This window comes from Capsicum annuum, unplaced genomic scaffold, assembly GCF_002878395.1.
Source record: "Capsicum annuum cultivar UCD-10X-F1 unplaced genomic scaffold, UCD10Xv1.1 ctg997, whole genome shotgun sequence".
Taxonomy (NCBI): Eukaryota; Viridiplantae; Streptophyta; class Magnoliopsida; order Solanales; family Solanaceae; genus Capsicum; species Capsicum annuum.
Genome location: NW_025896065.1, coordinates 1,321,548 through 1,334,540, shown reverse-complemented (window position 1 = coordinate 1,334,540; position 12,993 = coordinate 1,321,548). Strand labels below are relative to the sequence as shown.

General features: G+C 38.0%; 1 protein-coding gene across 1 annotated transcript; it reads left to right on the top strand.

Annotated features, from left to right (window-relative positions):
* Window positions 1-3,404: 3,404 nt before the first annotated feature.
* On the top strand, window positions 3,405-5,672 carry LOC124895802. Its single transcript, XM_047406225.1, has 3 exons — window positions 3,405-3,760; window positions 3,905-4,019; window positions 5,607-5,672. Exons 1-3 carry the CDS (start codon window positions 3,405-3,407, stop codon window positions 5,670-5,672), a joined length of 537 nt encoding a protein of 178 aa, XP_047262181.1.
* The last annotated feature ends 7,321 nt before the right edge of the window (window positions 5,673-12,993 follow it).

Genomic DNA, 12,993 nt, shown 5'->3' with positions numbered 1-12,993 from the left:
ACTTTGATTCGGCAGTTAGAGCAACAGATAAGTTAAATTTCATCAACACTAAAAAGGGAATAAGTGGTACTTCACTTACACAAACGGTTTAGGATCAGAAGGCAGACAGTTCATGTCTGATGATTACCACTAGGAGTGGTAAGATGTTATCTGGTCCTTCTGTGGGCAAATCTGTGAACATTGAGAAAGTTGTAGAGGAACCAGCAGAACAACATCTAGAGGAGTCTGAGAAGCTGGATAGTTCTATTGATATGTTGGACGAAGAGAAGGAAGAGGAAGTGGTGTTAAAAAACCATCCCAAGGCCACCACCTCCCTTTCCTCAACGGCTGAGAAAGAAGGCAGATGATGCAAAATTTAGCAAGTTCCTAGCAATGCTCAAGCAATTGACTATAAATGTGCCTTTGATCAAAGCACTTGCGAAAATGCCAGGATTTACAAAATTCATGAAAGACATTATTACCAAGAAACGAGTGGTGAGTTGCGAACTAAAAGCAGAAATCCATCATTGCAGTGCTATTTCCACAAGGAACTTGATGCAAAAAAATTCGAATCTAGGTGCAGTCACTATTCCCTGCACAATTGGAACCATGGAATTCACTAAAGCACTATGTGATTTGGGAGCAAGCGTCAGCCTGATGCCTTTGACTATTTATGAAAAATTGGGCCTGGGGAATCCCACACCTACTAATATGAGGTTGGTGATGGCCGACAAATCAATAAAATAACCTATCTGTATGATGTATTGGTTAAGGTCTCAAATTTCATATTTCCTGCAGACTTCGTCATTCTAGACTGTGAGGTAGACTTCGAGGTACCTATAATCTTGGGTCGACCTTTCCTTACAACTGGAAGTGTGTTGATCTATTTGAGAGCAAATGATCTCATGTTCAGGGTAAACGATGAAGAGGTACGATTTGATATGGGAAAATTAATAAAGAAACATGAGGAAATAAGTGTGTTCTCAGTAGTTGATGTGTATTTTACGGACGAACAGGATATGGTCAGAACTAAACAGCTTGTTATTGAACCCCTAGCCGCGGTTGTGATAAACTATAATAATGAAGGAATTGAGGGGTATGAAGAGACAGTTTGTGCCCTGACTATCTTGGGCTCGTATTCTATGCCCCTAAAATGCTCAACCTTGATCTAGCAAATCGACCAACACCACCAGCCAATCCATCTATTGAAGCACCTCAGGTATTGGAATTGAAGGAGCTACCTGGTCACTTACGGCATGTGTTTTTGGGAAAGGGGAACACGTTACTTGTTATTATTGCAGCTGATTTGGAAGAACAACGGGTAAATGCACTTATTTCAGTACTTTAGAGGCACAAGGGAGCAATCGGATGGACCATCGCAGACATTATTGGCATTCCCCCGGGCATTTGTACGCATAAAATCCAACTAGAAGAAGATTGAAATCCTACCATTAAGCATCAGGACCGTCTTAACCCACCAATGTAAGAGGTGGTTAAAAAAGAGACTATTAAGTAGTTGGATGTAGGAGTGGTTTACCGTATTTCTAACAGCAAGTGGGTGAGTCCAGTTTAATGTGTGCCCAAGAAAAGAGGAATGACGGTGGTTGCTAATGATAAGAATGAGCTGATTCCACTCAGACCAGTGACCGGGTGGAGAGTCTGTATGGACTACCGTAAGTTAAACTCTTGGACGCTAAAGGGATATTTTCCAATGTCTTTTATGGACCAAATACTAGATCGATTGGCTGTTGGGGGTGGTATTGCTTCCTGGATGGTTATTCTGGATATAACCAAATCTGCATTGCTCCGAAAGATAAAGAGAAGATGACGTTCACATGCCCATATGGCACCTTTACATTTAAGAGGATGCCATTTGGGCTATGCAATGCACCCGCCACTTTTCAATGGTGCATGATGTCCATCTTCTCTGACATGGTAGAAGACACCATAGAGGTATTCATGGATGATTTCTCTGTGGTAGGTAATTCATTTGAAATGTGTCTGGAGAATCTAAATGTGGCCTTGCAAAGATGTGCTGAATTTAATCTAGTGCTTAACAGGGAAAAATGTCATTTTATGGTAAAGGAGGGTATTGTGCTGGGCCATAAAATTTATGAAAAAGGGATTGAAATTGATCAAGCAAAGGTGGAAGTTATTGAGAAATTACCGCCCCCATTTCAATAAAGGGAGTGCGTAGTTATCTTGATCATGCAAGGTTCTATTAGAGATTCATAAAAGACTTCTCAAAAGTTGCAAATCCACTTTGCAGGCTGTTGGAGAAGGAAGTGAAATTTCTCTTTGATGATGAATGCCTGAAGGCATTTGAGTGCCTTAAAAAGAAGCTGATTGAAGCCCCCCTTATTATTGTGCTTGATTGGAAAAAACTATTTGAAATAATGTGTGATGCAAGTGGGGTTGCACTGGGAGCTGTATTGGGACAAAAGAGGGATAAGTTATTTCACCCGATATATTATCCCAGCAAAGCCCGGAATGAAGCATAAAAGAATTACATAGTAACTAAACAGGAACTGCTAGTTGTAGTGTATACTTTCGAGAAATTCAGATCCTATCTGCTCAGGACTAAAGCGGTAGTCCATACTGACCATGTCGTATTGCGATACTTAATGGCCAAGAATAATGCTAAATCGAGGCTTATTAGATGGGTGTTGCTATAGCAAGAGTTTGACTTCGAAGTCAAAGATATGAAAGGTTGTGAAAATCAGGTTGCAGATCATTTATCTAGAATGGAAGGTGAACAGGAAGTCAATGATGAAACCAAGATAGATGATGTATTTCCTGATGAGGAGATCCTGACAACTACTGTGGGATCACTGCCCTGGTACGAGGACTATGCAAACTATGTTGTGAGTGAGATCATCCCAGACAATCTTTCATTTCACCAAAAGAAGAAGTTTTTGCATGATGTAACACACTACTTCGCAAATGAGCCTTATCTTTTTTAGCAGTGTGCAAAAAGCACCATACGGAGATGCGTACCCGAAGTAGATGTACTGTCCATACTGAAAGCATGCCATGCTTCCCCAGTTGGGGGTCACCCTACAGGTGACCCCCAACTGGGACTAAAAAGGTGTTGCAGAGTAGCTATTATTGGCTAACATTATTTAAAGATGCCCACGAGTTTGTGCAAAAATGTGATCAATGTCAAAGGCAGGGATCAATATCTAAAAGACATGAAATGCCATTGACTAAGATGCTTGAAGTGGAATTATTTGATGTCTGAGGCATTGACTTCATGGGGCCGTTTATAAGTTCTTATAGAATAGAGTATATTCTGGTTGTTGTTGACTATGTGTCTAAATGAGTTGAAGATGTTACTTTGGCTGACAATAAGGGAAAGAGAGTCATTTCTTTTCTCAAAAATAATATCTTCTCTCGCTTCGGAGTACCACGTACTATCATAAGCGATGGAGGATCTCACTTTTGCAATAAATCGAGAAGCCCTAGCAAAATATGGAGTGAAACAACACAAACTGGCTACTCCATACCACCCGCAAACCAGTTGGCAAGTGGAGGTGTCGAATCGTGAAGTTAATGCCATCCTAGCTAAGACAGTTAATGCTAGCCAAAAAGACTGGTCCCAAAAACTTGATGATGCCTTGTGGGCGTACCGAACTGCTTTTAAGACACCCATTGGCATGTCACCATTTCAGCTGGTCTATGCAAAAGTGTGTCATTTGCCAATAGAGCTGGAACACAAGGCTTTGTGGGCGTTCAAGAGGTTGAATTTGAATTGGAAGGAAGCAGCAGAGATGCGACTGGGGCAACTGAATGAAATGGATGAATTCCATCTCAGGGCATATGAACGAGTAGATTTGTATAAAGAAAAGATAAAAAAGTACCATGACTAGAAAATAGAGAAATGAGAGTTCAATAAAGGGGACTTGGTGCTTCTGTTTAATTCTAGGCTTAAATTATTCCCAGGAAAGCTGAAATCTAAGTGGTCAGGTCCTTTTAAGGTAAATCAATTACACTCATCCAGAGTGGTGGAACTTGAAAATGGAGATGGCAGTACATTCAAGGTAAATGGGCAACGGGTCAAGCTTTACATTGGCCTGGAAGAATCAGTGAAAAGCATCACCATCAGCTATCTTGATAAAGTCTGAGGTAATCGAGACACGTGAGTCATGCCGCAACATTAAATCAAGCGTTGCATGGGAGGCAACCCATGATCCCTGAAAATAAACTAGTTCATGTATACTCTAACTCTTAATCTAGTCTTTTGCCTTAGTTCTAAGTTGAGGGTGACTGGTATTCTATTGTTGTAAAATAGTTCAAAAAAAGGGAGGGCACAAAAGGCTATGACATGTTTTGCTCACCACTTAACCATCCTTCCAATGCCTTGCTTGATAAACTGTGCAGATTACATTTACTTGTGACCATTGTTACTCTTGTTGTCGCATTAATTATAGCTGTTTGATGATCATTACTGAATAATGGCATAAACTAGATAAGTGGTAATATGTGATATACTTGTGTGCCAGGTGTGTGAGCTATTACTTATTTCCCTCTGGATGCCAAAGCCAGAACTTTCCCGGTTAGTCTTGCTATGATCTTGAGATAGGAGTCAGGATAGAATCATAGGTTGTCGTTCATTAACTCACTTTTAGCCTAAATATTCTTCCCTGTATGTATAACGCCCTTTTGATCCCTGTTTAGAGCTTAGTTTGACCATTTATTTTGTATGACACCTTTCACCTTCCCATTGATATCGTAATAGACATATTTACCCCTGGGCTTCCTTGGACACTGAGCACCTTGATTTAGGCAAACAACCTAAGTTGAGGGTGGCTACCATAGAGGTGCATGGTGTAAAATGAGGATCATGAAGAATGGTGGATTAAAAGAGAATAAACTAGAGCAGGGTGCTATTAATGCTAATAAAGTAAAAAAAATAAAAAAAAAAGGGTTGTTACAGCACCCAACTTGAATGTGGATAGTCAAAAAAAGAGGAGAAACGAAAGAAGATCATTAGTGAGTCCAAGAATGAAGTATAGTGACAAGGAAGCATAGTCACTCTAAATAACCTTGAGTACCATACCAGCCCCAAACCATAGTACAAGCCTACAAGAAGCCCTATAGTGATCTTGAATGGCCTATCTGAGGTCTGGTAATGAAAATAAGGGCAAGCCTATGGTACTTGGCATACTTTGAATGGAACTTTCTTATGAGAGTGAAAGACTTATGATAAACCCCAATTTGTATGGATAGACATCTCGTATGAGGAGAGGGGGATTTCATTGTTATGAGGGCACACGAGTATCGTCACTAACTACTTGCTTGTTTAGAAAATGTGGTATTGATGTATGAATGGTTATCATAGCCAAAAATTGATGATACCACTTGATTTCTTTGTGTTACAGTACTGTTTTCAATGATATGCCCAGTGGTTTGGCTTTGAAAGAATAAATTTGTTTTGAGTTATGGGTGCTGAATGTGCCATGTGCTTTCTTACTTAGATTAAGTTGCTTGAGGACAAGCAATTGCTTTAAGTTGAGGGTGTTGATGTCTGCGCAGTGGCAAACACATTTAAGGCCTTTAACCCAGAGTAATTGTGAAGTCTTAAGCAACTTTTGTTGTTTTTGATTGCTTTTACTGTTGTAATGCAGACACAAGTGATCAGGGAGGAAGCCAAAGAAAGGAAGAAGAAATTAGCTGAAATTTGGTGCAAATGATCTATAGTGAAGTTGACGCCCTTTTTGATGCGCTGTCAGAACATATGACAGACTGTCGAAGTCACCGTCAAGTTAGACAGAACTTGAAAAATTGGGATAAAATGTGACGACGTTTGGAACGCGCCGTCAACAATGGGATAGGCCATCAAAGTGGCCGTCAACTGAGGCAGATTATGCTGATTCCCAGTGAAGATGTGATGACATTTTTCATAGGCCATCACATATTTGACACGTCTTCAGATTCGCCGTCATAAAGATTAGAAGATAGTAATTCACTGGAAACCTTGACGGCAGACTGCACACGCCGTCATATGTATGATGCGCCGTCAAGAATGCCGTCACCTATCCCGCAGAAAATCTTAAATATTAATCTTATTTCCTTATTTAGGGTTGACTATAAAAAGACCTGTGAGGAGGATTTTTTGTGAGCTATCAGACATTAACCTAGGGAAGAGAGGTACATAACATTGCTCTCTTACATCAATTATTTTTGTTTTTATCAACTATTTTTGGGTTTCTACCTGGTGATTTAATCGAAGAAACTACTTGTTGTTTTTCATCTGATTGTAAGTTATCTTTATCATTATGAATTCAACTTGTGAGTTGGTTCATCAAATCATGAGCGGCTAATTCCATTAGCCAGGGTTGTGGGATCCATGGATTAGGGTTTGATATGATGCTAGGTGATTAACGGATTCAAAGAGTAGTAGAACATCTTGAAATTCTATTGTTTGAACTGAAATCTAGTGGTTGCAAACATTAGATTATGCTTAGGTTTTATTTGCTTCTAACGGAGAAATAGACTAGGGAACGTGAATTATCACAGGGACTCGGAAGCTACCAAGCTTCTGTTTAATGATTAATGTCGTAACTGGATTAATCTACCTAAGATAACATCCTATTGGAAATAGATAAGTTATCTTAGTTCGAGAGAATTAGATAATAAATTGTCTGGTGAGGTCGAGAGATAAGTCAGATAGTATAATCGTCAGGGATATTCTATTGTTCTACTCATTCCAAAAATCTCTAGCATTACCTAGTATCTGTCAATTCCCAAAACCCTTGGTGAACATAGCTCTGGTTTCCCATTTATCTTGATTACAAACACTGAATTATTGAAAGTGATATTTAACACACTGAGAACTTAAACCCCCATCTTTCAGAAATAGTAAACTACCAGTAAAGTCTTTTGTAAACAAATCGAAGTTCACACCCTATTCCCTGTGGGATTCAACCCCAACCTAGTTGGGTTTTATATTGACAATGATTGCTTACACCCATTCAAGAGTGTAATTTGAGCGTTATCAAGTGGTAGGTGATTTCTAGATTGTCTGAGAGTCAGCTTTAAATTGGTGAGCTTTCATTCTCCGGAAGGCCCTCATTTCATGGTCTTGTCTTTACTTATGTCTTAGACTATTTCTGTGGGTTTTTGGCTATGGTCGGGGGCTTGTCCCAACTTTGATTGATATTTAGTTTCTTAGAGACTTTTGTGGACATGATATGGTTGTATTTAGTATTGTGGATTCTTAGATCCTTTTCAGTTGATTTATCTATCTTGTTATATGTTTGGAACTCATCCGCTACTAGTTATATTGTGTTCGGGTTGACAAGGCTAATAGGGGTGGTCTCCAATCCTTGGCAGACTTGAGATACCCCTCACGACTAGTCCCTAGTTTAGGTCGTGACACTTCTAGAATGAAGCTGAACCATACAAGTATAATAAATGCGGAAAGAAACATAATACTGCAATCATAACTCCCAAAACTAGGTGTCAACTATATAAGAACGTAAATAGTACAACTCGAATCCAAAAAAATAAACAAGATATTCAAATACAAGAGAAACTCTGTGTCTAAAAGGAAAATAAAGATATAGTCTATAAGGAAAGGTAGTAGAATACATCTGAACGCCTAAAATCACCAACTACCTTAAAAGCTCTAACAATCGCCCAAATCAAGCAATGTAGGGCGCACTCGAACATGGATCTTCCCCAGAATGGTAAAGTAGGAGTGAGTACGGTTTACTTGTACTCAATAGGTATCATAGGCTGATCGAGAAAAATAGTAAATAAGGTACACAAAATGCACACTAAGGGCACGTCACCTATAATCAGAAAACGTCTCATAATGATAGTCTACACCGCTTGCACTAATAGTTCTAATATATATATCACAAATACAACAACAATACAACAAGTATTACACAAGTATGCATTATATCACATGCAAGTGTAAACAGAGAAGAACATGTATATACAGTATGGTCAAGTATAAGTAATGAGATATAGAGCAAGTAAACATAAAACAAGTCAACAAGTAAATTCAATCACAACATCAACCCAATAAGGTAAATGCAATGTATAAGATGATGATGACGATGATGATGCACGAGGTTGGTACATAACCTTTAGTTTAATACATATCCTTGAGTTTGGCACACAACCTTAAGTTTCTCCAGCACAATCCTTCAGAGAAGGTCCATAATATCCAATATTCGATACCAATATTCTGTATTTACAAAGCACATACATGACATAAGAACAAATAAGTACACATACATGACAACAAGTAAATATAAAGCAATAAAACAAACAAGTGAAATGATGCATATGATGAAATGAGAATGATGATGCAATGTTCACAACCATACAAAATAAGTATTTCCAAAAACAATCTACATGTTGTTTTTCCATTACCAATTATATGATGTATTTCCATAACAAACCACAATGTTACAATTCCACAACCACGTGAGCCAATATTAACTCATTGTTTCTACTATCCATGAATTTTTCACATGATTAATATGCCCACAAAGTATGAATGTATCACAATACACCAAAGGCACAACAATAGACATTTCTAAAAACACAATACAATTATTTGCATGTATTCCAGGCTTTCAACATCACATAAGACCCCGCACGGTCACACATATCACATGATATCTCAGATTTAATAATTACATCACATTTAGAGCCCCACACAAACACAACATATAGATAGCCATATTTCATGATCACTTACCACCTTTAACATGCATTTTGGAATACAAATTAACCACCTAGACCAATCTAAAGAGTTATGCCATAACGTACCTCGAAGGTCGAAACCAGTCTACAACACTTCAATCACAAAGCCATGCTTCTCACGAACGGCTCTAAAATCAAATAAAATTAAGAAATATAGAATCTATGCATCAAAATAAATATAACGATACTCATATTGCCTACTTTTGGTTTGGGTTAAAATGGACCCTCGAAATGGGTTTTCACAAAAGAAGGGCAAAATCATAGTTTCACTTCAAAAATGTGTTACCCATACTTTTAGGAATCTAATCTACAGCTAAAAACCCAAGTCAAATCAAGTAAAAAATAAGGTTCAAATCAAAAGAAAATCATTTTTAAGCTTTTATCATATAAAATCTTTGAAATCCGTGTTAAAATCATGAATCAAAGTTATTTTGAAAGTTAAACTGATGAACAACCAGTACTCCCTCCGTTCTATTTTATGTGTCGCCTTTTGACCAGGCATGGAGTTTAAGAAATGAGTGATGATTTTGTAAAGTTTACAAAATTGCCCCTCTTAAAGTTTACCTTTTAGTTATTTTTTCTTATTAAGTGGGACCTAGTAAGGACAAAATGGTGATGTTGTCATCAAATAGCTATCAAATAATGAAAGATGACTTCTTTAGGATGACCTAAAAATAAAATGATGACACATAAAATGAGACAGAGGGAGTAATTAGGAACATTATTCAAGTGAAAAGGAGTGAAATTTGGGGATGGATCAAATAAGGTTTTGGGAATTTCGAACAATTAAATCAAGAATTAAAGTAAGAAAAGGATGAAATCTCACCTTAAATCCGTAAATAAATCAAGACATAGATGTTAATCTAGCTTCTCAAGCACCCACAAGCTTCACTTTTAGGCTCTCTTACTATTTTAAGGTCTAACTCTCAAGAGGCTATATGAAAATGAACTTAAGTCCGGCAAAAGGGGCTATTTATACATCACACCAGGTTACCAGGTATTTAAAGCATAAAATGGGTTCCTCAAATGAGTTTTTCCCTTGGTTTTCCAAGTTGCACCGGATTTTTTTAAATCCAAACGGACTTTGAGGGAATGTTCGGGATTCTTTTGAAGTCTGATATACGCAAACAAACTATGCAACCACACTAAATTCGATGCTCCGGACTCAATGGCTATATCATAATTTTGAAAAAAAATATTACTTTCACAAAGGTGACCCCCGAAACCTGAAATCACAATTTTCCAAATCGAGGGTCGAAATGAGATTTAAAAGCCACAAAACTACACCAAACATGTTACCATCGTAAAATTGATATTTCGGATCTGCTAGCACAGTTCGTTCATCCATAAATCACACGAATCAAAAAATAACCACAGAAGTCCAAAATATGGCTCTTGAAGCCACCAAAACCCACAATATCACATAACTGGTACCAAAATGCTTCAAAAATTGTGTCAATCACTCCCACACCCCAAAAATACCACAGTGCAACTATGGAGAGGGATAAAATAATCAAATCACACAAAACAAATATTTTACACATTTTATCAAATTTTCACATCGTTAGATCATCCACCACTAAAAATCTAGTTCATCCTCAAACTAAGGTAAATAAATACCTGAAACAACGAAGAGCTGGGGATAAGAACTACGCATATCAGACTCGACCTACCATGTAGCCTCATCAACCGGTCCATGTCTCCATTGAACCTTCTTCACAGGAATACTTTAAAGCGCAACTGCCTATCATCCCTAGCCAAAATGGAGATCATCTCCTCAATAAAGGACAATCGCTCATCTAACTTAATCAACTCCTAGAAAATTACATGAGACTCATCAGGAATATAGCAGCAAAGCATAAAAACATGAAAAGTTGGAAAAACAACTTACAAATTTGAGGGCAAAGCCAACTCATAGGACACATCACCAATAGTCTGAAGAATCTCAAATGGATCAATATACCTGGCTAAGCTTGCCCCTCTTCCCAAAACTCATCATACTTCTTATGGGCGAAACTCGAAGAAAAACACGATCACCAATACCAAATCTCAAGGCATGAAGCCTATGATCTGTATAACACTTTTGCCTACTCTGAGCTACTTGAAGTCTATGCAAAATGATATGGACACTGTCCAAAGACTCACAAAGCAAGTCCATACCTCGAGGTCTCACCTCTGAAACATTAAACCAACCCACTAGCGAGTGACAACACATCAAAAGGAGTCATATCAATACTATAATGGTAGCTATTATCATATGGAAACTCTGCTAAAGCCAAATATCGCTCCCACGAGTCATAAAAATCCATCACACAAGTGCAAACCGTATTCTTTAAAACATGAATAGTCTGCTCGGACTGACCGTTAGTCTAGGGGTAAAATATTGTGCTGAGATCAACCTAAGTACCCAACTCATCCTAAAAATCTTCCAAAAGTGAGATGTGAGAACAAAACCTCAATCTGAAATAATGAACACCAGCATACTATACAAACGCACAACGAATGTAAATATGCTGCCTCATATTAAGTTCTCACTGGGTGAAGAAGTATTAAAGGCTATGATAATCTGAGAAGATCTCACAATGGACTCCATACAAGTAGTGCCTCCATAACTTTAAAGCAAACACAACCATGCACAACTCCAAATCATGGGTAGGATAATTCCTCTCATAAGGGATTCAACTGACGAGAGACATAAGCAATCACCTTGTCTCCTGTATCAACACAGCACCTTCAACACTTGAAGCATCATAAAAATGGTAAAGCCCATGTCTTCCTTGGGCAAAGTCAATATAGGAGATAAAGACAACAAATCCTTAAGCTAGCCTCATAAGTATCAGACCACCGAGAAGAGACCTTCGTCTAAGTGAACTTAGTCAAAGGAGATGCAATAGAAGAGAAACCCTCAACAAAATACATATAATACCTTCCAAGCCAATAAAACTTTGAATTTCGATGAGTGAATAGGTCTAATCCAATCACAAACTGCTGCAACTTAGGCTGGATTAACTATAATAACCTCCTTAGTCACCAAATGACCCAAGAAATAAATAGACTCTAACCAAAACTTGCACTAAGAGAACTTAGCATAGAACTTCTCATCCCTCAATCTCTGAAGCACAATCCATAAATGCTCCTCATGATCAGCTTCACTCTTGGATTAATCCAAGATATCATCTATAAATACAATAACAAAGAAGTTAAGATACTATCGAAACACTTGGTTCATCAACTCCATGAATGCGATAGGGTTATTCGTCAACCCAGAGGACGAGTCCAAAAAGTTGTCTTAGAAATATTCAAAGCTATAATTCTCAATTAGTGATAATTGGGCCTTAAATCAATCTCCGAAAACATCACAAAATACTAAAACTAATCAAATAAATCATCAAAGTGAGAAAGAGGATACTTAATCATCACCTTGTTCAACTGCCAAAAATCAATACACATATGAATAGATCCATCCTTTTTTTTCACATACTAGGTCAGATAAATCCTTTATCCAATAACTCCTATAACTGATTCTTTAATTCATTCAACTAGGTTGGGCTATCTTATAAGAAGGAATAGAAATGGGCTTGGTGCACAGCTTAACATCAGCAGCAAAATAAATATCACGATCCGGAGGCCTACCAGGCAAATCCATAGGAAACACATCCATAAACTCACGAACAACATGGACAGAATCTAAAAAAAGAGGTGAAACAACACTAGTATCTTGAATATAAGCCAAATAAGCTAAACATCCCCTCTCAACTAATATACGAGCCTGAATATAAGATATAACCATCTTAGGACTCGAATGAAGCGCAACCTTCCAAGCTATCCTTGGTACACCTGGCAAAGCTAAAGTCACGATCTTAGCAAAATAATCTAGGACTTTATGATAAGGAGCAAACCAATCCATACCCAAAATAACATCAAAATATCTAATTTCTAACATAAGAAAATCTACCAAGGTATCACGCCGGGCAAAAGTAACACACAAGATTAGTAGACCCGATCCACTATTATAGAATTACCTACTAGAGTAGATACACCAATAGGCATGGAAAGAGACTCACTAATAGAATCAAAACCCAAAGCAAAATACATGGACACATAGGAAAAAGTCAATCTGGGATCAAATAACACATATCCAGGTCTAAAATAAATGGAGATAATACCTATGATCATAACATCTAAAGCCTCTGCCTCAGGTTTGGATGGTATAGCATAGCACTGCCCATGACCACCAACTGCCTGAGTGGCCCCATGACCCCCCACGAGCTCTACTATCTCTTCCCCTCG

Coding starts and splice junctions, on each gene's coding strand:
- LOC124895802 (XM_047406225.1), top strand. CDS start 3,405: ATGGAGGATCTCACTTTTGCAATAAATCGAGAAGCCCTAGCAAAATAT. Junction 3,761..3,904: donor GCAGCAGAGATGCGACTGGG/GCAACTGAATGA, acceptor GTTTAATTCTAG/GCTTAAATTATTCCCAGGAA. Junction 4,020..5,606: donor GAGATGGCAGTACATTCAAG/GTAAATGGGCAA, acceptor GTTGTAATGCAG/ACACAAGTGATCAGGGAGGA.